Source organism: Mustelus asterias, chromosome 15, assembly GCF_964213995.1.
Source record: "Mustelus asterias chromosome 15, sMusAst1.hap1.1, whole genome shotgun sequence".
NCBI lineage: Eukaryota > Metazoa > Chordata > Chondrichthyes > Carcharhiniformes > Triakidae > Mustelus > Mustelus asterias.
In genome coordinates, this window is record NC_135815.1 from 27,284,559 (window position 1) to 27,308,081 (window position 23,523).

General features: G+C 43.3%; 1 protein-coding gene across 1 annotated transcript in view; it reads right to left on the reverse strand.

Moving 5' to 3' along the window:
- The window catches only part of srbd1 (S1 RNA binding domain 1), a 257,149-nt gene that overhangs the window by 34,321 nt on the left and 199,305 nt on the right, over positions 1–23,523 (reverse strand). Inside the window, exons 19-20 of the mRNA XM_078229680.1 lie at positions 21,618–21,794; positions 21,157–21,348 (exon numbers count right to left, since the gene is read on the reverse strand). Of these exons, the coding sequence (XP_078085806.1) occupies positions 21,157–21,348; positions 21,618–21,794 (369 nt within the window). The remainder of the gene's footprint in view (positions 1–21,156; positions 21,349–21,617; positions 21,795–23,523) is intronic.

Here is a 23,523-nt window from a genome sequence, read left to right on the forward strand (position 1 = left end):
TACTCGATCTAAACCCACCATGACTTTAAACACCTTTCTCAGTCTTAGATGCACCTTCCCCAGTCTAACCATGCAACTGTAATCCATCACCCCTAAAAAGAAAAATGAAAGAATAGCATTTATGTAGCACCTTTCATGGCCTGCAGGTGTCTAAAAGCACTTCATAGCCAATGAAATGCAGTCACTGTGGAAGCGTAGGGAATGTGGCAGACAATTCGCACACAGCAAGCTCCCACAAACAGCCATGTGATAATCTGTTTTTGTGATGTTGATTGAGAGAAAAATATTGGCCAGGACAGAGGGGATAACTTGCTACTCTTCTCCAAAATAGTGCCATGGAATCTTTTCCATCCACCCGCGGAGGCAGTTGGGACCTTGTTTAACATTTAATTTGAAACACAGCGGGGTCGATTCTCGCAGCCCGCTGTGCTGCTTCAGTAGGCCGTATAGCGGGCACCCTGCTGGGCGCCACGGCCTCCGCGCGGAGCTGATTTCCATATTAAAATATGTAAATATCATTAGCGGGTCTGGGACTGAAGTCTCCGGGCTTGATAGTCTCCCCCCCCCCACCACCAAACCAGGACTGGTTCACTCCAGCAGGGTTTACAACAGCTTCCCATTAATGGGGAACAGGCAGCCCAACCCCGCTGGAGTGAACAGAGGCCATGGAGGCCCCCCCAACCCACCCACAGGAGATCAGGGGTAAGAGGGGTGGGAGGGTGCCCTTGGGCAGTGCCAGCCTGGCAGAGGGACAGCGATGCAGGGCTGGCCAGTGATTGAGCTGGCCAGCGAACGTGAGGCCAGCAGTCTGGGGCTACTGCGCAAGCGCCAATCTCCGCTCTGACAGATCCGTGAATGCGCAGTGGCCCGCTCAGCGCTATGTTGCCAGCCTCTCCGGTAGGAATAAGCCCCACCCACTGATTTTCAATGTGAATCACGCCAGGGCTCTCTGCAGTGTTCAGAGTGTTGGAGATTCATTTTGAAAATCCCGCTAAAAAAAAATCCAGCGGGAGTTACTCCCGTTTTTATGAATTCGCCATTTCGAAGTTTTTTGGGAGAATCGCCCCCAGCATCCCTGGTAGCTCAACACTCCCTCAGTGCTTGCTGGAATGCCAGCTTAGATTCTTGTACTCAAGCCCTGGACTGGGGCTTGAACTCTCAAACTTCTCACGAAGCGAGAAGGCTATCAACTGAACCATGCCTGACACGCTGAAATAATCACAGTAAACCTCTTTTCTAGTCTCTCCAAAGCCTTTCTGGCCTCTCTGAAGTGTGCTGCTCAAAATTGGTGTTTCATAATGTTTAGGCATTACTTACTGGCTTTTGTACTCTTTACCTCTATTTACAAAGATCAGTATCACAAATACTGCTTAACTGCTTTAATCTATCCTGCAAACTTTGTACACAAGCACACCCAGTTCTCCCTCTTCTTGTGCCCATTGTAACCATATAGCATGTACTGCCTTATCCTCATTCCTCCTATCAGAATACATCACATCACACTTTCTACATTGAATTTAATCTGTCATTTGTCCACTCAATCAACCAGTCTCTGTCCTCTTGAAATCTATTGCCACCTTTTTCATTATCTTGAAATTTCAAGCTTCCATCTCTATTCCTTAAACTGTGGTCTGTCTTTGTATCACTGGGAAGCTTGGATATGTGGCTTTATATTCCATCATCCAGATCCAATTATTTGTCTACACTGAAATCCATCAAGTCATAGCTTTGCCGATTCGTTTAATTAACTTTGCTTAGTTGCTCAACAATGCATGCAGGGATAGATTCATAGTTTTGATATAATCAATGCAAGTCAAGTGCAATGTTTTCTAATCAACCATCGGAACATACACTAAGCAAAGGGTTTATGTGACAGTAGTTGCAAAAACATGCTCTCTGAATTTGGTGATCATTCCATGGGATTTTAATTTTCTAAATCATATATACAATAGATTTAATTCTGAAGAGTAGTTTTCTTTGAGCTCCTATATCTGAGAGTCATAGACAGTAATTACAAGACTGGTATCAAAAATGTAAAACCTCACATTAATGCCAACATTGTTTGGTTTACTGCTGGTCTATGGCTAAAAAACTAAATCAATGCACTCAGAATTTAGGCTGAGCTGAAAGTACAAATTCAATTGAAATTTGATATTTTCTTACAGAAACATGGAAAATAGGAGCAGGAGTGGGCTATTCAGCTCTTCCAGCCTGCAGCATCATTTATTATGATCCCTTGTAAGCCATGGTTTGGTCACCTTTCCTGTTTTATTTTGGTGCCAGACAGGAATGAACAATTGTTGCAGTTCACCCATGCGTTCCTGGAATGTATGCCATTGCCGATCCACCATCATCCTTCAGTAACATTTTCCAATCCATCATAGCCAACTCATGCCTCATACCATCATAGTTTCCTTTATTTAGATTCAGGACCGTAGTCTCAGAGTCAACTATGCCACTCTCCATCTTGATGGAGAATTCTATCATATTAAGGTTGCTCATTCCCATGGAGCCTCTCAGAACCAGACTGCCAATTATTCCTTTCTCATTATGCAATACCCAGTCTTGGGTGGCCCATGAAGAGTTGGTTCATGACCAGGCAAGTTGTACTTGTATTGGCAGCCTTCTTTTTGAAGGGGGAGAAAGGAAAGCTAGTTCCAGTTTTCTTGTTGTTTGTTTCATTTGGGTAGGTGGGCAATCATATAGGACATATTGCAACATATAGGACATATTGTAAAACTCTCGCCAATAATGAACAAAATCCATATGCATTATATCATAGGGATCTGTTGTCAACTCCAATGGCAACGAGCTGAGCAACACTTTGCCTACGTTCACCTGAAACACATCAGCAGTAAACTGAAAATATTGATAGACCCAACGTTCAGTTAAATACTTCTAAGTTAAAAAACCTGCAGATTGGGCATTTAAATTAATTAGGATAAAGGTAAAGTCGCCATAGTTCCAGATAAGGGCGGCATGGTAGCACAGTGGTTAGCACTGCTGCTTCACAGCTCCAGGGTCCCGGGTTCGATTCCCGGCTCGGGTCACTGTCTGTGTAGAGTTTGCACATTCTCCTCGTGTCTGCGTGGGTTTCCTCCGGGTGCTCCGGTTTCCTCCCACAGTCCAAAGATGTGCGGGTTAGGTTGATTGGCCAGGTTAAAAATTGCCCCTTAGAGTCCTGGGATGCGTAGGTTAGAGGGATTAGCGGGTAAATATGTGGGGATAGAGCCTGGGTGGGATTGTGGTCGGTGCAGACTCGATGGGCCGAATGGCCTCCTTCTGCACTGTAGGGTTTCTATGATTTCTATGATTGATTGTATGACCATATACTGCTCTCCCCTTTGAGGGGGATAGCTGACTGGTGGAGATTTAATCTGAGGATCACCATACCTCAGGCGGGGGGGGCAAAGTTGAGAAAGCGGGCTTCGTGAATAACCTCAGCCGGTACGGGAATTGAACCCATGCTTTTGGCATCGCTCTGCATCACTGGCCAGCCGTCCAGCCTATAAAGGTGCCCATATTCAAGAAATTAACATAACTTGCAGTACAAGCCACGCAAGTACACTGAAATATAGGTGATGAAGGTGTACCCACAATGTTATGTAGTGTGGCCAGGTTTTTACTCCAGTGATAATCCAGGAACTGCAACATATGTTCAATTCATGGTGGTGTGTGACATTGAGGAAAACTTTGATGTGATTCACCTGCATACGAATGTTGCCATGACGTCAAGAACAGTCACTCACCTTGCCTCTGAAATTCAGTTCATGTCTAATTTCATCAAACTTAACGAGGCATTGAGCAGAGTGGTCCGCGCAAAACTGACTGGATTAGTGGCTAAAGATTGGAAAACAGAACTAATTGGAGAAAATATTAGATTATGACTAGAACTCAAATCGGTGAGCAGGTTGTTGGTGAATAAATGTAATTTGAAAGCAACGTTGGAGACTTATTCCATCTCTTTGCCAATGATTGGAGTTAAATGGTTGGATTTAATCTAGCCCACGTTTTGCTGAGAACTCTACAAACACCATGTTCGTGTGCCATCAGTCTAAATGCCAGTTCCATAAACAAATGCTATCCCTAATAATCTGAAACATGTGCCCAACTCTGTGCACGCCAGTGATAATGGCATGTCATATTCAGCACAGTACAGACAATTCTTGTAACTTCATGGTAGTTTCATCTTTTCCAATTCCAAAACTCAAGAAGCTGATCGCACACATAGGCAAATAATTTATTCCAATGCCATTTAAAACAGTCTGGAGTACGGCCATGTGCTGGGTTGTACAAATTTACTGATCTGCTTCATGTCCTAGTTTTCCCACAACACAACAGATTAATGTTCCTGAAAATTATCCAAATAGTTAAAAGGTTGATAAGTCACTTGAGAAGTACAAAATGAACATTACTGCAGGCAATTCCTGACTATTACGCCAGCAGAAACATAGCCAGTTAAATCCTACAGAACAAGTTCACAATGTGAGAAAATGAAGCACAGCAATAAAATTCTATTTGCTGCTATTCAAATAAGCGGTATTAATGCCCTGGTTTCTAAAAGCATTCCTCATGGTAAGTTAAATAATACATGGAGAATATGTGGAAGCATATTTCAAGACAATCACAACCAAGGAGTCCAAATTATCTAGCAATTGTTCCTGTCACTAGGCATATTCAGCATTTTGTAATAGTACAACTCATCACAAACTGCTACCAATAGCAGCATTATTTCACACATATGACTGTCCATGTAAAGTTGTCTTCCTGATCTGTTCAAAGTTGTACACAAAGGTCTTTTAGACTGGCAACACCAAACATACCTTGCTGGCTTGTCTAATTGGACCGATTGCCAATATCCAACAACATGCCAACATCCAAATGACGATGTGCCAGTGATGTTGTTTATACCGAGCACTGTTCGCACTTTGTTCAGAGACAACCAGTAAAATCAACATTATTGAAGATTTTTTGCTGTTTTCGTCAATAGTATAGGTTCCTAATTACACCGTATGGTTTCAGTTGACTGTGGTCTTGCCATTCGAGAGAAGCCTTTTGTACTTCACACTATTTCACCCCTTCCACTCCAGCACCACAGCCAATATTTTATACGTGCAATTCATTTCTCTCCAAACACAACCCAACTTCAGATGAGAAACTTCTGATCAGCCTTGCCCAGGTGAGAGATTGCTGCTCACAGCACTGCTTCTTAGAGTGTGCTTTCAGTGTGTTACAGATTGTTACCGATTGGCCGCCATCTGCACTATAGGGATAGTATGATTCTAAGACCTTCTTTCCAGTGGGTCAGGTGGGCACACGTTGTCAATGGCTATCAAGGTGCCCCACAGTGGAGCACCGCTCCCAGTTCCCCAGAGTGTTGATAATTGGCATGTGGATTAGAGGAAAGGACAACATTTGTGAGGGTGACTGTGAGGCATGGTGCAAGGAACAATTGGATGAAGGCTCGTGAGAGTGTTGGAGGAGATGTGAGGCGCCTGGAGAGAGAGGATCAGTGCAGCTGCAAAGTATGTTTTTCTGAGCAGTCATGTGCCGCAGAATGCTGGAAAAGTCAGGGGCACCTAAAATTGCTATGCCATGCACCCTTGCTGCTCTCCTGGAACCTCTTGGCATTGGTCTCCAGGTTGGTGGGTCCACATTTTTGCTGCTGACTTCCATCCATGGCTGTCTGGTTAGAGAGGTTGCCTTTTCCTTCCTGTGTTTAGGTAAGATCACCTCGCTGCAGTCCCTCTGGAAAGACCTCCAGGTAAGAGCGAGCGATCCGGCCAGCACTCTTTCCCAGTCTCTTTTCTATTCCTGAGGTTGCATCAGTCTCAAAATCCATGTGTAGGTAAACAATTGTAATGCATGACAAGGTTCCTTTAATTAAAAATCTCTCTTTTAACAAATCCAACATGTTCTCCCACCCTCCCGGCAAACCAAACTGATCAGTGTGGAAACCAGAAACGGAGATAATAATGCCATGTCTCAGTTAATGAACTTACGAAAAAACCCACTGAAAATTCCACTAATAAACACACGAATGGTCCAGCTGCTTTGGCCGGAGACTGTGTTGAGAAAATTCCGCCTGATTCTCTCGCCATAGATGTTGCTAGGCCTGCTGAATATTTTCAGCATTTCCTTTTTTCCTCAGCTGAGGACTATCCACCAATGTGGCTGACAGGCTTTCAACCTTGTCAGTTCAATTTCGCATACCACTGTTCTCAGCTTTCATTAGCCTCACCCTGCCACACACCTAGAATCGTGACTGGGCTCCCCTTAGCCTCACTTTTCACCCCAGCTTTGCATTCAGTCCATCATTCTCTGTCACTTCCCCCAACTGCAGCTTGATTCCAGCACCAAACACAACTCCTCCTCTCCTCCCCTTCCAGCCTTTTGAAGGCAAGATTCCCTCCATGACGACTTGAAGCACACCTCAGTCACCCCCAAAACCCTTCTCCTTCCCATGTAAGTGTGGGAGATGCAATTTATATCTCCTCTCTCATCAGCAAAGGCCCCAAACACTCCTTCCAGGTTAAATAGTGATTTACGTGGTTGTCTTTCAATTTGGTCTATTGCACTTGTTGCTCACAATGGGGTCCCTGCTACACTGGGTGGGGAACCAATCACAGGTTGAGCGACCATTTTGCGGGACACTTCCATTCAGTGTGCCAACATGACCCTTTAATTCTCCACTCTGAACTTGCTGTGCTCGGCTTCCTGCTCCGTTCCAAAGAGTGCAAGCTTGAGAAACAACACCTCATCTTCCGAGAGGCACTTTACAGCCTTCCACAATCAACATCCCGTTCAACAATTTCACATCATTAACCTCTGCTTTTTTCCTGACGGCAGCTGTTGGTGGCAGTTTTGTTATTCTCATTTACACTTCATCCACACACATCTTTTGTTCCCTGTCCCACAGCAATCTGTTTTAGCTTTTCACTATTATTCCTTCTGTCAATTAATTTCTCCTGCCTTTACCCTATCACAGATCTCCCTGTTCATTCTTCTCTCCCCTCCCCGCTTTCCCTGTCTGGCATAAAAACACCCACACCTCTCAGTACTTTCAGTTCTGATGGAGGGTCACTGACCTGAAACGATGGCTGGGATCCTCCGATCTCGTTCACCGCTGCCAGGGAGAACAGAGAATTTGGCTCTCAGCCAAAACTCCAATCACTGCAGTGGGACTGGAGAATCCCAGCTGGGAGTGAGGTTGGAGAATTCCAAACGTTAGCTCTCTTCTCACAGATGCTGCCAGACTTGCTGAGCATTTCTCGTCTTTATTTTAGTGCTTCAGCAATCTTATTAACTGTGCTTGGCGCAATCGGTTATGAAAATTGCAAAGCTCTATTCATACTAAAGGATGGAGATGTAGCTGAGGTGAAGGCAGATTAAAAACTATAGTTAGAAATCTGGGTGTCATGGCTGGAGACCTCAGAAACAGATGAATTCAGAGTGGATCATCGAAAATATATTTTCTGCAGACTCGACCTGTGATGCCTTTGAGCTCTGTGGTAATCTGCATGGTGGCACAGTGGTTAGCACTGCTGTTTCATAGTGCCAGAGACCCAGGGTTCAATTCCCAGGTCAGTGTGTGTGGAGTTCCATGGGCTTCCTCTGCGTACTCCAGTTTCCTCCCCTAGTCTGAAAGACCTGCTGGTTAGGTGCATTGGCCATGCTAAATTCTCCCCTTGGTGTACCCGAACAGGCGCCGGAGTGTGGGCGACTGGGGAATTTTCACAGTAACTTCATTGCAGTGTTAATGTAAGCCTACTTGTGACACTAATAAATATACTTTAGAGAAACTAATGTAAAAACAATGGGTAAAGAATTGGAGGAGGTGTAGTGTAAGGGCACCTTCATGCAGTGTTGATGTAAGCCTACTTGTGACTAACAAATAAACTTCAACTTAATTCTGGTTTATTAAGGCTTCTCAAGGTTCACAGCAGTAACCTAGCAAATGGAACCCATCGTCTGCTACTCATATTTTCAATATACAATAAATGAATATTTGCAATTAAACAATACAGCAGTACTGATACAGAAGGGTTCTGATGAAAGATCCTGAAAATGTTAACCCTGGATCTCTCTCCACAGTTGCTGCTAGGCTGCTGAGTATTTACAGCACTTATTCACATAGACTTAAAACCTGTGTTAGAGATACAAAGAGCTCAAGACGATTTGATATTCGCTAGTCATCATTCCTCCTCAACCTCCGCCAATACCGCCCTGCGACCATTTGCTGCAATGTGTGCAGTAAGTGTATGAAATGATTTTCCCTTCTCACCTACTGAAAAAAAAAAAGCCTTCCCTAAGGGCCGCTGACTCACCATGCAAGTGAGCAAGGGCAGGAAACAGCACCCCAGCAGTACGTGGCACGTTCGAGGGGGTGAACAAAGGACAGGAGTGAGGAATAGTTAGGTGAAATGGAACCATGTAACATGACAAGTGCTTTTGTTTTGATTATGTTTAGCAGGATTTTAACTATCTTGTATACATTACATATATTTAGCATAAACCATAAGCTTTTAATTGCTTTAAGACAGCGTTCTATTGAAGATATTAAAAGTCACCAACCGATTGCTCATCCCAATGAGTCATCCTGCCTTACTACATAATCATTTCCAGCAAAGCTATTTAAAAAGCGAGAATATCAAGTTCATCACATTAATGCAACCTGATATGCCATTACGTCTCCACCGTTGCGCCAAGAGAATTCATAATGATGCAATACAATCACTTTAAAAACAAAACATTAAAACCATAGCTTGTGCATTGTTTCATGGAAATTGTGATTGATTCATACACAATACCGAGCCACAAAGTCAAACTGTCAGTACGAGCAAACAGCATCGTGAAAAGGTTACACTGAAGGCTCATCATCAACAGAATGAAAATGCGCAAGCTGCAACTGGCTGTGACAGAATTGTATTTGCAATAATATTTACCATGTAATTGGAATAATGCATTACCCCCATTACACGTGATTAATTATGTGAGTTCAGTTTAAAACGGAGTGTGAAACTACACCTCAGCCATAAAGATTGTATTACAGTTCATGCACATTTTTTTTTAAAAAGCAGCTCTTTGTTCACAAGCAAAAATTCATTTAACAAATGTTGTATACTTCTGTAGCTTTCCCAAATCGTAAGTGTTAAGGTCAGAAATCATTTTAACACTTTTTAAAGACAGGGAAAAATAATTTAGAAAGCAAAATCTGCAAATTAATTTGGGCTAATATCTTGATGCTCATGATTTTATGAGTAGGGAAAATCTGTTTTATAACATAAATAGCGTTCAAACCAAGACTCACCTTAAATTGACATCATGATTAGAAACATCAGGGAGAAAAAAAAATTAAATTCAGAAAAATGGAGACAATCATTGACTGCCGCAAAATGTGCTGTCACAAATTTTCTATAAGTACATTTCAATAATTTGCTTTTACTAGACTTATTGCTGACTAAACAAGAATTCCAGTCACCTCAATGTGCATTCCTGTAAGTTGGTGGTTAAAAATAACTTGGTGAAAACAAACAGATTTGGTCACAAGGCCTTTTATAACTTCAGGTCCTAAGTCATCAAAATCACTGACTCTTTGTCCTACAACATTCAAGACTGCTTTTCTCTTCAAACAGCATTAGATTACTGCCTTAAAATCGCTCAAGGGTATTTGTTCAAAATCTATTCCTTTTGCATCATGACTTTAATTGTTTTGGCCTAATTTTTATGTAAATGGAAGTTGCCTGAACATAAAATATTAATATTTCCACATGAAAATGTACATTAAAAATTACAGCAAAAAGTCAATTCAAAGAGAAAATCGATCTTTTTTTAAAAACTGGTTTACAGACACCATCTGAATCATCAGGAGGATATCAGCACTTCAAATCACTTTGAACTACGTGTTATGAGTTAAAAATTATATTGGGAATGCAGAATAATCTATCCGACATTTATGACCCGATTGACATTAAGTTTAAATGAGGGAAAAGTATAAAACCATCTTATAAGTGAGGGGTTTTAAAATATTATATACAACATTGCACAATTACAAAGTATGGAATAATGTCTCCAACTGACAGCACATTTTCCATCATCCTACATCTCATTCCATTCCTTAAATCACAGTTTCTTAGCTTCTCTTTTACCGCAGCAGCTTAAATGAATGTAGCCTTTAGCATAGAGGGGAAATATACCTCAAAACATGGAGAGGTGATGGGTGAAAAGGGCAAATGGACTCATGGAACATGGGAACAGAAATAGGCCGTTCTATCCCCAAGCCAGTGCCATTATTCAATTAGATCATCTTAATCCCATCTACCTGCCTGGGCCAGTAACCCTTAATAACCTTGTCTGTCAAGAACCTATCTATGGGTGATGAGTGATTGCGAAGGGGCGATGGGTGAGGAGGACATGCTTCATGGCAGAACATGGAGACAGAATGTTAGATGAGATAAAATTCGGGCGGCACAGTGGTTAGCACTGCTGCCTCTCAGCATCGGGGGCCCCGAGTTCGATTCCCAGCTTGGGTCACTGTCTGTGCGGAGTCTGCACATTCTCCCCATGTCTGCGTGGGTTTCCTCTGGGTTCTCTGATTTCCTCCCAAAGTCCGAAAGACGTGCTGGTTAGGTGCATTGGCCATGCTAAATTCTTCTTCAGTGCATCCGAACAGGCACCGGAGTGTGGCGACTAGAGGATTTTCACAGTAACTTCATTGCAGTGTTAATGTAAGCCTACTTATGACACTAAATAAATAAACTTTAAAACACTTTACCAGTGATGTACAATGGAAGGCTGCTCAGGAAAGCATTGGGAATGTCAGGAATTGGAATTTGAAAGATGAACAAAAGGGTTTCAGCAGCAGCATGCTTCGCTGTGGCTGAATTGGAAGTCGGTGGGTCTTTGTGTTGGTGAGGATATTGGATTAGAAGTTCAGCTCAGGTTTGAAATTCTGAATAGTCTGGGTTCAGTCTGAGCTACTGGTCAGGGTGGCACAGCCAGGGCCCCTGCTGATGATCTAAGTCTTACCAATGTTTAATGGAAGAGCTTGTGTATCATTCAGGACTGGATGCTGCAGAAGCAGTCTGACAACACAGAAACAAACCTTTCTGGATTCAGTTTAAGCAATAGCAGTTATCAATATACCTGAAACTTTAAAATCTGAAGATATGTGCTGATGGGAATATTAAATCTGAGCTTCACAATCAGCCTTTAAAAAAGGTTTAAACAATTTAATCAACTTCAACAGCCGTCTCCTAGTGCTCTTCAATTTCTGCTTTTTGAATACTCCTATATAAGCAGAGACACAATTGCCAACACAAAAGCCCCAGTTTGGAGGAGAAAACTGAGGATAACCTTAAAAGAGGTGCAGTAGTACACACTTGAAGGAATAATCTTGATCAAGCATTTATGGTTGACATGCATCCTTACTGATATGAAATTACCTCCCTCACAGAACAGCTAATTCCTTTGCCTGCAGATAGTCACTGTGCCATATCATGGCAGAACTGCCAAATCTCATTTTCATTTGGCTGGACTGTACCCACGAAGAATTTTCCAAGCTACAATTGAGGAATAATGCTGTGCTGGCTTTAATCTAATAGTCAGAATCCCAGGGTTCATGGTGTGCCATTACAGCATGACATGCCATTGAACTGACCTCCACACCCTCCTTCCCCAGTTGCTGGCACAAATTCAATCCTCAGAGTATAGATTCTCACTGGCAGCTACATCTAACCTCTGTACAATCCACAAACACTGAGGAGGCTCTGAACTAATGAACAAAATGCTTTGAATAAGGCGGCAAGCAAAAGAGGATCAAGTCCATTACAAAATTAAAGTACTGCATATGCTGGAAATCTGAAATAAAAGCAGAAAATGCCTGAAAAACTCAGCAGGTTGGGTACCAAAAGGTCATTAACCTGTTTCATCTTCCACAGATGCGGCCTGGCTCGCTGATTACCTCGAGAAATTAAACTATGTTCTTTGAATCAAATGGCAAAAACAGCAACCAATCTTGTGTGCTGTGCGCCCATACAGAAAGGAAACAAAGCAAGCAAAACAAATGAACAAGAACATTGGGGATAATTTACTCATTGTAAGTTTTAAAGACGGACCTTCCCAAGGTCCGCCCCCTCACTCGTTCCAATTCCGGTGGCGGGCAGAGCAGTAAAATTCCAGCTGTGGAGTACACCCTGCTGGGCCGTGTTCATACTGTGTGCCGGTTAACTAACCAGCATGAAGCATCACCTCCATCAGAAACAAATTAAGTGTTTGGGTAGTTGAATTGGCACTTCTTTAACTTCTGCCCTGGTCTTTAAATACTGTGCAAAACATTATAAATAGTCTATTTCCTTTGTGCCATTAAATACTCATCACCGAAACATGTCTGTTGGAGTTGATTTTCTTTAGGGGCTCCTCCCTCTCCATCCATCCACAAAGTTTTTCTTGGCAAGAGGCTTTGAGGAAACTAAGGAAAATCTGGTAACCTTGACAAATACTAGGCATAACCAATTTGACTCCCTGAGTCCTGCTTTCGGTGACTTAGTGAAATCAATAAAAACTATGATCCTGAGCATAGGCTGGAATGCCACAAGTAGTGGAGTTGCAAGAGCGTGATTCAGAATGTCACTTGTCCAACTAGAGACTAGTGGTAATATAACTAGGGTGAGGCGGGGAAGATGTTTATGACAAATTGCATCACTAAAAGAAATCTATAAATTCTACACTGCTTCAAATTATATCCAAAGAGTTCAGTTAGTCAGGAGTTGCGATGGTTCCACCATGTCTGAACCTCAATATTCCCATTTCAATCCAAAATGGTCCATAAATTAAACTGAGATCAAATACTTGCATACTATTTCTCCACCAGACAGAATTCATGGGATTGCTGCTTGTAACTCTGTTGCTAGAATATAGAATATAACTTTCCAAGCAAAGATGATGGGAATGTTTATGCACCTAACTAAAACAAGAGTTGACAAATAGCAATTTTGGCTTTGAGTAGTTACTTTGAAGAACAGCTCCATTGCTACTGCTACCATAACTTCACTGCAGTGTTAATGTCAGCCTACTTGTGACACTAATAAGCTTAAACTAAATCTACTATGATTAACTAGCTGGCAATACTTTTCAATCGGGCATCCTATCACAATTATGTTCTCTAACATGAGAAAAGTTTTAATAAATATTTCTCTTGCGTATCTCAATTGTGCTTTGTAAGCACATACTTTTTGCAAAATGACTAGTCGCAGGCACAGAGGGAGGATTCTGTTGCAATGTCAATGTTACTATTTTTCACTAGATCACGGTATCTCTGAACAGTCACACCACAATATGTCTACAGCATTAATAAGGCCCGAAGGTTTCGATTTGATAACTATTTTGTTATTTTGCATGTTACCTTTAACATTAATAAGTTCCTGAATATCATGTAACAGAGAACATCTCATAGTCATCTTGAAGCTGCAAAAACTGAACATTTGAAGTGCTGAAACTGAAAGAACCTGTTCTGGTATGTATGCTGGATTAATTTATAAAAATTGAAGATGCATTAATATTCAGGAAATCATAAAATACATTGTACACTCTATTTGACCAAAGGCATGTGTAGCAATGGAACTGGTATCAGGCATGAATAATGATTTCACATTTCATGTTACTTGTTTCATCTAAAATCTCCCGATTACTGACACTCACCTTTCCCACCATTTCTCTGTTCAAAAATTTGTCCTCACAGCACCAAGACTGCCCTGGTCATCAACAATGCGAGTAAACCATGACGACAGTGAAGTGTCCCACTTGCCCTTATTTACCTCATAGAATCACTACAGTGCAGAAAGGAGGCCATTCGGCCCATTAAGCCTGCACCGATGACAATCCCACCCAGGCCTTATCCCTGTAACCTCACATATTTATCCCACGAATCCTCCTTACACTAAGGGGCAATTTAGCATGACTAATCAACCTAACCTGCACACCTTTGGACTGTGGGAGGAAACTAGAGCACCCGGAGGAAACCCACACAGACACTGGGAGAATGTGCAAACTCTGCACAGACAGTCACCTGAGGCCGGAATCGAACCTGGGTCCCTGGCGAAGTGAGGCAGCAGTGCTAACCACTGTGCTGCCCACCTCTCCAAAGTCTTTGACATATCTGATCAATCCACTCATCTAATCTTCACAGTTGGCCATCAAGCACCAATTCTAGTTCCACTGCTAATTGAAACTATCCGATCAGTTAATACTGTTCAGTTCTCGTCAGATATTGCATGCCTTAAATTTCAACCTCTCTTTGCTTAGAGTGCTCAAAACTGAACCTAAAGGCACACAAATTCAGCCTCTCATTTGACCTCGAGATGAACTTGAAATCATACAGCCAGTCCATCATTATGATATTGCATTTCTAGCGTGGTCCACCACTCCTATACTGAGGAATGCCACACCCAAACTAACATCACGAGCCTCAATTTCTCCAATAACCTTGTTAGCTTTCCTAGTTCTTCCTCACACAAACCCATTTAGATCTCTGGGTGGGAGGTGAGGACTTGGTCAGGAAAAAAGTGGGGAAGGGGAGCAGTCAGGTCTGGTCGGGGAGTGTGGTCTGGCCTGTTTGGGGAAGGATTAGCCTGGTCCAAATGCAGATGGGGTAGTCAGGGCAGCGTAGTTGGGTTAGGACTCAGGTAGACAGATAGCTAGCCGGGTCTGGCTGGGGTGGGGAGTCAGGTCTGGGTTGGCGAGTATTCAGGCAGTTGGGAAAATGGTTGAATGATTGGGGGTGGTTGAGTCAGGGGGATAGTCAGGTGTTTGGGGTGTAGTCGGGTCGTCGAAGGTGATAGGCGGTTCGGGTCAGGCAGGTGTTAGGGGATAGTGAGGGGAGTCAGTTGTGGATTTAACCCGATGTTAGACCAAGTTTTAATCTGGTTAACTATACAGACAAGTGCTCTGGAAGTGCCCATTGTCTCCAATTCTAACTCAGAGTCAAAGACTTTTGTGGAGGGTCCTGTGGAGTTGTCCAATGGAAATTTAAACTTCCCGGGCAATTCCTTTGCAGTTCCATGCATCAAGTCTTCCATAAGATCCCGGTATGCATTTACAATTGTACATCCGGTCTCTGATAGAACATAGAACCTTACTGCGCAGTACAGGCCCTTCGGCCCTCGATGTTGCGCCGACCAGTGAAACCAATCTAAAGCCCATCCAACCTACACTATTCCAATATCATCCATAGTTTATCCAATGACCATTTAAATGCCCTTAATGTTGGCGAGTCCACTACTGCTGCAGGCAGGGCATTCCACGCCCTTACCACTCTCCGAGTGAAGAACCTACCTCTAATATCTGTCCTATATCTATCACCCCTCAATTTAAAGCTATGACCCCTCGTGCTAGCTATCACCATCTGAGGAAAAAGGCTCTCACTATCCACCCTATCTAATCCTCTGATCATCTTGTATGCCTCTATTAAGTCACCTCTTAACCTTCTTCTCTCTAACGAAAACAACCTCAAGTCCCTCAGCCTTTCCTCATAAGACCTTCCCACCATACCAGGCAACATCCTAGTAAATCTCCTGTGCACCCTTTCCAATGCATCCACATCCTTCCTATAATGCGGTGACCAGAACTGTACGCAATACTCCAAGTGCGGCCGCACCAGAGTTTTGTACAGCTGCAACATGACCTCCTGGCTCCAAAACTCAATCCCTCTACCAATAAAAGCTAACACTCCGTACGCCTTCTTAACAACCCTATCAACCTGGGTGCCAATTTTCAGGGATCTATGCACATGGACACCGAGATCTCTCTGTTCATCCACACTATCAAGTATCTTACCATTAGCCCAGTACTCTGTAATCCTGTTACTCCTTCCAAAGTGAATCACCTCACACTTTTCCGCATTGAACTCCATTTGCCACCTCTCAGCCCAGCACTGCAGCTTATCTATGTCCCTCTGTAACCTGCAACAACCTTCTGCACTGTCCACAACTCCACCGACTTTAGTATCATCCGCAAATTTGCTAACCCATCCTTCTATGCCCTCATCCAGGTCATTTTTAAAAATGACAAACAGCAGTGGCCCCAAAACAGATTCCTTGCGGTACACCACTAGTAACTGAACTCCAGGATGAACATTTCCCATCAACCACCACCCTCTGTCTTCTTGCAGCTAGTCAATTCCTGATCCAAACCACTAAATCACCCTCAATCCCATGCCTCCGTATCTTCTACAATAGCTTACCGTGGGGAACCTTATCAAACGCTTTACTGAAATCCATATACACCGCATCAACTGCTTTATCCTCATCCACCTCTTTGGTCACCTTCTCAAAGAACTCAATAAGGTTTGTGAGGCACGACCTACCCTTCACAAAACCGCGTTGACTACCCCGAATCAAATTATTCCTTTCCAGATGATTATAAATCCTATCTCTTATAATCCTTTCCAAAACTTTGCCCACAACAGAAGTAAAGCTCACTGGTCTATAATTACCAGGGTTGTCTCGACTTTCCTTTCTTGAACAAGGGGACAACATTTGCTATCTTCCAGTCTTCTGGCACTATTCCTGTAGACAATGATGACCTAAAGATCAAAGCCAAAGGCTCTGCAATCTCCTCCCTAGCCTCCCAGAAAATCCTGGAATAAATCCCATCCGGCCCAGGGGACTTATCTATTTTCACACTTTCCAGAATTGCTAACACCTCCTCCTTATTAACTTCAATCCCATCTAGTCCAATAGCCTGTATCTCAGTATTCTCCTCGACAACATTGTCTTTTTCCTGCGTGAATACTGATGAAAAATATTCATTTAGCACCTCTCCTATCTCTTCAGGCTCCACGCACAACTTCCCACTACTGTCCTTGACTGGCCCTAAGCCTACCCTAGTCAATCTTTTATTCCTGACATACCGATAGAAAGCTTTAGGCTTTTCCTTGATCCTACCTGCCAAAGACTTCTCATGTCCCCTCCTGGCTCTTCTTAACTCTCTCTTTCGGTCCTTCCTGGCTAACTTGTAACTCTCAAGCGCCCTAACTGAGCCTTCACGTCTCATCTCTGCATAAGTCTCCTTCTTCCTCTTCACAAGACATTCAACTTCTTTGGTAAACCACAGTTCCCTCACTCGACCATTTCCTCCCTGCCTGACAGGTACATACTTATCAAGGACACCCAGTAGCTGTTCCTTGAACAAGCTCCACATTTCAATTGTGTCCATCCCCTGCAGTTTCCTTCCCCAACTTATGCATCCTAAATCTCTCCTAATCGCATCATAATTTCCTTTCCCCCAGCTATAACTCTTGCCCTTCGGTATACACCTATTCCTTTCCATTGCTAAAGTAAAGGTGAAGGGGGAAAAGTTTGTGCGGAACCGTTAGAAATGGCGGAGGTGCTTAATGAATACTTTACCTCGGTATTCACGGTGGAAAGGGATCTGGGTGGTTGTACTGCTGGTTTGCGGTGGACAGAAAGGATCGAGCATGTGGACATAAAGAAAGAGGATGTGTTGGAACTATTGAATGGCATCAAGGTTGGTAAGTCGCCGGGACCGGATGGGATGTACCCCAGGTTACTGTGGGAGGCGAGGGAGGAGATTGCGGAGCCTTTGGCGATGATCTTTGCATCGTCGATGGAGACGGGAGAGGTTCCGGAGGATTGGAGGATTGCAGATGTGGTCCCTATATTCAAGAAAGGGAACAGGGACAGCCCGGGAAATTACCGACCGGTGAGTCTAACCTCAGTGGTTGGTAAGTTGATGGAGAGGATCCTGAGAGACAGGATTTATGATCATCTAGAGAAGTTTAGTATGATCAAAAGTAGTCAGCACGGCTTTGTCAAGGGCAGGTCGTGCCTTACGAGCCTGGTTGAGTTCTTTGAAAATGTGACCAAACACATTGACGAAGGAAGAGCGGTGGATGTGGTCTATATGGACTTCAGCAAGGCGTTCGATAAGGTCCCCCATGCAAGACTTCTTGAGAAAGTGAGAGGGCATGGGATCCAAGGGGCTGTTGCCTTGTGGATCCAGAACTGGCTTGCCTGCAGAAGGCAGAGAGTGGCTGTGGAGGGGTCTTTCTCTGCATGGAGGTCAGTGACCAGTGGAGTGCCCCAGGGATCTGTTCTGGGACCCTTGCTGTTTGTCATTTTCATAAATGACCTGGATGAGGAAGTGGAGGGATGGGTTGGTAAGTTTGCTGACGACACCAAGGTAGGTGGTGTTGTGGATAGTTTGGAGGGATGTCAGAAGTTGCAGCGAGACATAGATAGAATGCAAGACTGGGCGGAGAAGTGGCAGATGGACTTCAACCCGGATAAGTGTGTGGTGATCCATTTTGGCAGATCCAATGGGATGAAGCAGCAGTATAATATGAAGGGTACCATTCTTAGCAGTGTAGAGGATCAGAAGGACCTTGGGGTCCGGGTCCATAGGACTCTTAAATCGGCCTCGCAGGTGGAGGATGCGGTCAAGAAGGCGTACGGCGTACTGGCCTTCATTAATCGAGGGATTGAGTTTAGGAGTCGGGAGATAATGCTGCAGCTTTATAGGACCCTGGTTAGACCCCACTTGGAGTACTGCGCGCAGTTCTGGTCACCTCATTACAGGAAAGATGTTGAAGCCATTGAAAGGGTGCAGAGGAGATTTACAAGGATGTTGCCTGGATTGGGGGGCATGCCTTATGAGGATAGGTTGAGGGAGCTTGGTCTCTTCTCCCTGGAGAGACGAAGGATGAGAGGTGACCTGATAGAGGTTTACAAGATGTTGAGAGGTCTGGATAGGGTAGACTCTCAGAGGCTATTTCCAAGGGCTGAAATGGTTGCTACGAGAGGACACAGGTTTAAGGTGCTGGGGGGTAGGTACAGAGGAGATGTCAGGGGTAAGTTTTTCACTCAGAGGGTGGTGGGTGAGTGGAATCGGCTGACGTCGGTGGTGGTGGAGGCAAACTCGTTGGGGTCTTTTAAGAGACTTCTGGATGAGTACATGGGATTTAATGGGATTGAGGGCTATAGATAGGCCTAGAGGTGGGGATGTGATCGGCGCAACTTGTGGGCCGAAGGGCCTGTTTGTGCTGTGGCTTTCTATGTTCTATGTTCTAAACGTAACCGAATTGTGGTCACTATCACCAAAGTGCTCCCCTACCTCCAAATCTAACACCTGGTCTGGTTCATTACCCATTGATGATCCAGAGACAGGAAGATTTAGCTCATCGTTTCACAAGTTTCCCCAGCAAGTCATCTCTGAAAACCTCATAGCTAAGGCTTTATCTCCACTACTCTCTCACATCCAGTAAGATTGTAGAGATAAAAAGAAGCACCGATAACTATTGTCATCATCATTTATAAAATTGCAGGGACCCAAGCATTGAATTTGACACAAATGTCACTTCCCCTTGTTTTGGTCACAGCCCAACAGGATCAGACTAAACTAAATTTAGTCTGGGTGGCACAGTGGTTAGCACTGCTGCTTCCCAGCGCCAAGGACCTGAGTTCAATTTCAGCCTCAGGTGACTGCCTGTGTGGAGTTTGCACGTTCTCCCAGTGTCTGCGTGGGTTTCCCCAGAGGGTTCTGGTTTCCTGCCACACTCCAAAGATGTGTAGGTTAGGTGGATTGGCCGTGCTAAATTGCTCCTTTGTGTTAGGGGAATCAGCAGAGTAAATACATAGGGTTACGGGGATAGGACCTGGGAGGGATTGTTGTCAGTGCAGGCTTGATGGACCAAATGGCCTCCTTTTGCACTGTAGGGATTCATGATTCTATTTCTCAAGCTGTTTTTCGGCAGTGTGTTTGTACATATGTATACAATGAAAAATCCAGAACTGTCTAACCCAATGTTACAAAGCGATGCCACTCTACTTAAATACATGCATCTGCTGCCTGCCCCTGGCAGGGCTATTATAATTTTAACTTGATAACTTCAGGACATTCTATCAAGGTTTATACGAGAAAAAACTTGTTCAAAGGGAATTCCCTGGTAAGAAAATCAATTTGGCCCAACATAAACCTTAAGGGGAAGGATTCCCTCCGGGCATTATGTAATAAAATTGTTAACCAGTTTATAAAGAACAAGCTTATAATTCTGTCACACACAGAGAACATTGTGAATCAAACATTCAAACCTGATTCATTGTTAAGCATTCAAAGGCAGAAACTGAGAATGTAATGCTATTTTGGAGGTAACAATGTTCCAGATAGTTGAGTCACTCCACTTATTGTGATGCTTCTAACTGGTCTCGTCAGCTGGTTAGCCAGAGGACACTGCTTTTGTTTATCTCATCACATGGTTAAATAGTTGCAGCTCAGAGGAAGTAACAGGATACCAGATATGTGCACCAGGTATCTGAGGGAGTAAAAGTCCCTAGTTCTGAGGCAGTGCTGGCATTCCTAAAAAAAATCCTATCAGGTCTTAACCCAATTCAGTTGACACTCGTTTAACACCTCTGTCATACCGTGGAGGTGATGGCCTTAGTTTATCCGAATTTCACACATTAAAAAATAAGCCGAGATTAAATCCAGATAAAACCGTGACAACTGCACGGTTATGATGCACACACGCAAGTGTGATTTTATAAGGTTGCTACAAGCCACCTTTCTGGCTCAGATTTCACCGCCAACACAGATTACTTTTACACCAACACCTGCCAAATGCTTTGGGCTTCTACCATTCAATGAATGCGCAAAAAAAAGGGCCTATTTCCTTTTGTGTAATGTTATGCTCTTTGTTGTTATCATTTACACAAAACAACTGCACTTTCTAAATAATATTTTAAACATTACGGCTGGTGGTTGGGCAGAAGGGATTGCTGAAATTACAGATTCTGATGGGGGGGGGGGGGTTGGAAATTACAGCTTACTACATAAATTGTGTAATTAGTTATTTTCAATTTAACAAGACAACTTTTATTCAAAAACAAGAGACTTTTGGCACTTAGAATGTTATGCTTGAATAAAACTACCTATATTATGCTTGCAATATAAACTGCTGTTAAAGTATATTAACTGGCAATTTTTCTATTTATTACTTTGGTGTGCATAAGAATGGCAATTAACTTATGACCTCACATAAAACTTGGCATTTTGAAGGGAAACATATTTCAGCTGGTCCTTATGACGGAAGTAAATTTCATCTACATTGCTAGGGTAGTTCACACCTTCTGCTTGTGCCCTTACCTTGTCACTATGGCATACGATTCAGGGTGGATACATGTCTGATCTAAAGGGTTTGGCTCCATTGAGATGCACTGGGCTTTGCCCTTTCTGCTGGACTTCCCGGTGGTGCCCCCTTTGGCGCCTGCCTTGGAACTGCTGCCTGCTTCAGCTGCCGGCTGACCTCCCACGGTGCTACTGGACTGCTGCTGATTGCTGTTGAAACCAAAACAGAAGAGTGTAAAATGACATGACTGCGGCTCCAATGTTGCACAGAAATCCACTTCAAAATGTTGTTTGCCAATCAACATCTTAAAGCCAAGGCCAATCGCAGCGTTTATTTTCTGATACAGTCTTGTTGCACCTCTGTCACACGTCAGATTAATTGATTTGGAATATTTCAGCATCATGAGACATCATTTCAGGATCGCTGTTTTGGTTTTCCTTTATCGTAAAGAAAAACAACTTGAAAGAAATTTATTTACCTGCAAAAGTTCTTTATGTTTTCTGGGTTAATTCGGATGAACCCAGCGCACTGTTGAAACGTTTTTGGACCCAGGCCTTTGACTGCCTTCAGCTGTTCTCTGTTGATGAATGGTCCATTCTTCTCACGCCATTCAATGATATTTTTTGCTCTACTGGAATTGAGTCCGGCAACATGTCTAGAAAACAGAAACTAAGTTAAATGCGCGACACAAACATTTTGGGTTCAGGTTAGTTGTAAAGACACGCACCCTTTAAAGATAGAAATACACCAGGGTTCTGATGAAGGAAAGTACTTTTGAGTCTTCATCCTTAGAGTGCTAGAGGGGTTATCTCATACAGCTGCTTGCAATACAGAATAAAAGATTTTCACAGCATTCATGCTTCCTGGCTTAAAATGCGTCTCAAAGTATTTGTTTGATTATGGGAGTCTGTTCATAGAACCCCTACAGTGCAGAAGGAGGCTATTCGGCCCATCAAGCTTGCACCAACAACAATCCCACCCAGGCCCTATCCCCGTAACCCCACGTATGTACCCTCCTTTTTCCTGGTTGCTCTCAAAGTATGTTTTATGGTTTGGACGAAACATTCTGCTAATCCATACAGTGTGGACTTTATGGCCGGAATTTTACTGGCACTCCTGCCCGAGGTTTGTAAAATCGCGCTCGAGGCCAACGTGGGATGCCGTTCTGTGAGCAGGGTGGGCGTGCCGGTAAAATCAGGGCCAATATGTTGAATATTGCAAGAAATTTTCAAATTCTTGTGAGACAAATTGAGGTCCATTATAGCTTACCAGTTGTTCAGGGAATCTAAATCAACTACATACTTCTCCTCGCTTCTCAATCATCTTTTTCGATGAAGTAGATTTCATCACAACGACCTCTGGCCACTTTGTGAGAGCATACCAAGAACATATGTCTTTCAAAAAGTCCTGCAAAGTCCATGTGACAAGCCTCTTCAGGCTATTTCCATGGATGCAGTGATGCTAAGGGGTGACTGGTTTCGTACAGGAGGAACATGTTCAGGCTTTCTCTTCAATTTCTGCATCGATTCCAAGCCATCAGAAATAACTTCTCCTTCATAAGTATTTCCTTCATGCTTATGATTCTGCAATGGCCCTCATGCAACTTTTCAAATACTTGCTTTCTCAATGATGGCAGAATGAGTCCCCATAGAAGACACCCTGACTGCAGTGACAGTTCCAATCTCCTGGAGTAGTGCGGTCAGATTAGATGGTAGTTCTGAGGTCTTCCCTCCTAATATCAAATCCATCATTTCTGGAAGTATCGGATGACTCCAAGTATGCTTCCTCACTTGTCTAGAAGTGACTGGTATATTGTCTATTTGTAGAAGATATTCTAACTTGAGCAGTCTGATGAACTACCTGGCAGTGGAAATCTTGTAAGTCCATGTCCGTGACAATGTAAACTTGGCTGTCGATAGTTAATGTTTTAAGTATATGCAAAATACTTGGAGGCAAGGTCTGTACCTTATACTATTATGCTAAAATGAGACGACTTGTGAAGATGGGAGTGTTGGAACCTGTACCACAAAAGCAATGCTCATCTTCACATTCTACTTACCCATGTATGGTCCAAAAATGGTAGTTAGCAGATGATGGTTGGCCAACAGTGTAAATTCTCTCCCATACAGGGAGTGATGGAATTTCTTTACTCCAATTTCTTTACTCCTAATGCTTACTTTTCAATCTGCGCATAGGTACTTTCAGCCTTGCTCAAGATTCGAGAAGCAAAAGCAACGGGTCTTTCTTCATCCAATGGCATAATGTGGGAGACCACCGCTCCTGCACCATAGGAGATGCATCACAAGCTAACTGTAGGGGCAGAGTAGGATCAAAATGCGTAAGAACATCAGATTTGAGCAATGCTTCTTTGGCTTGCATGAAGG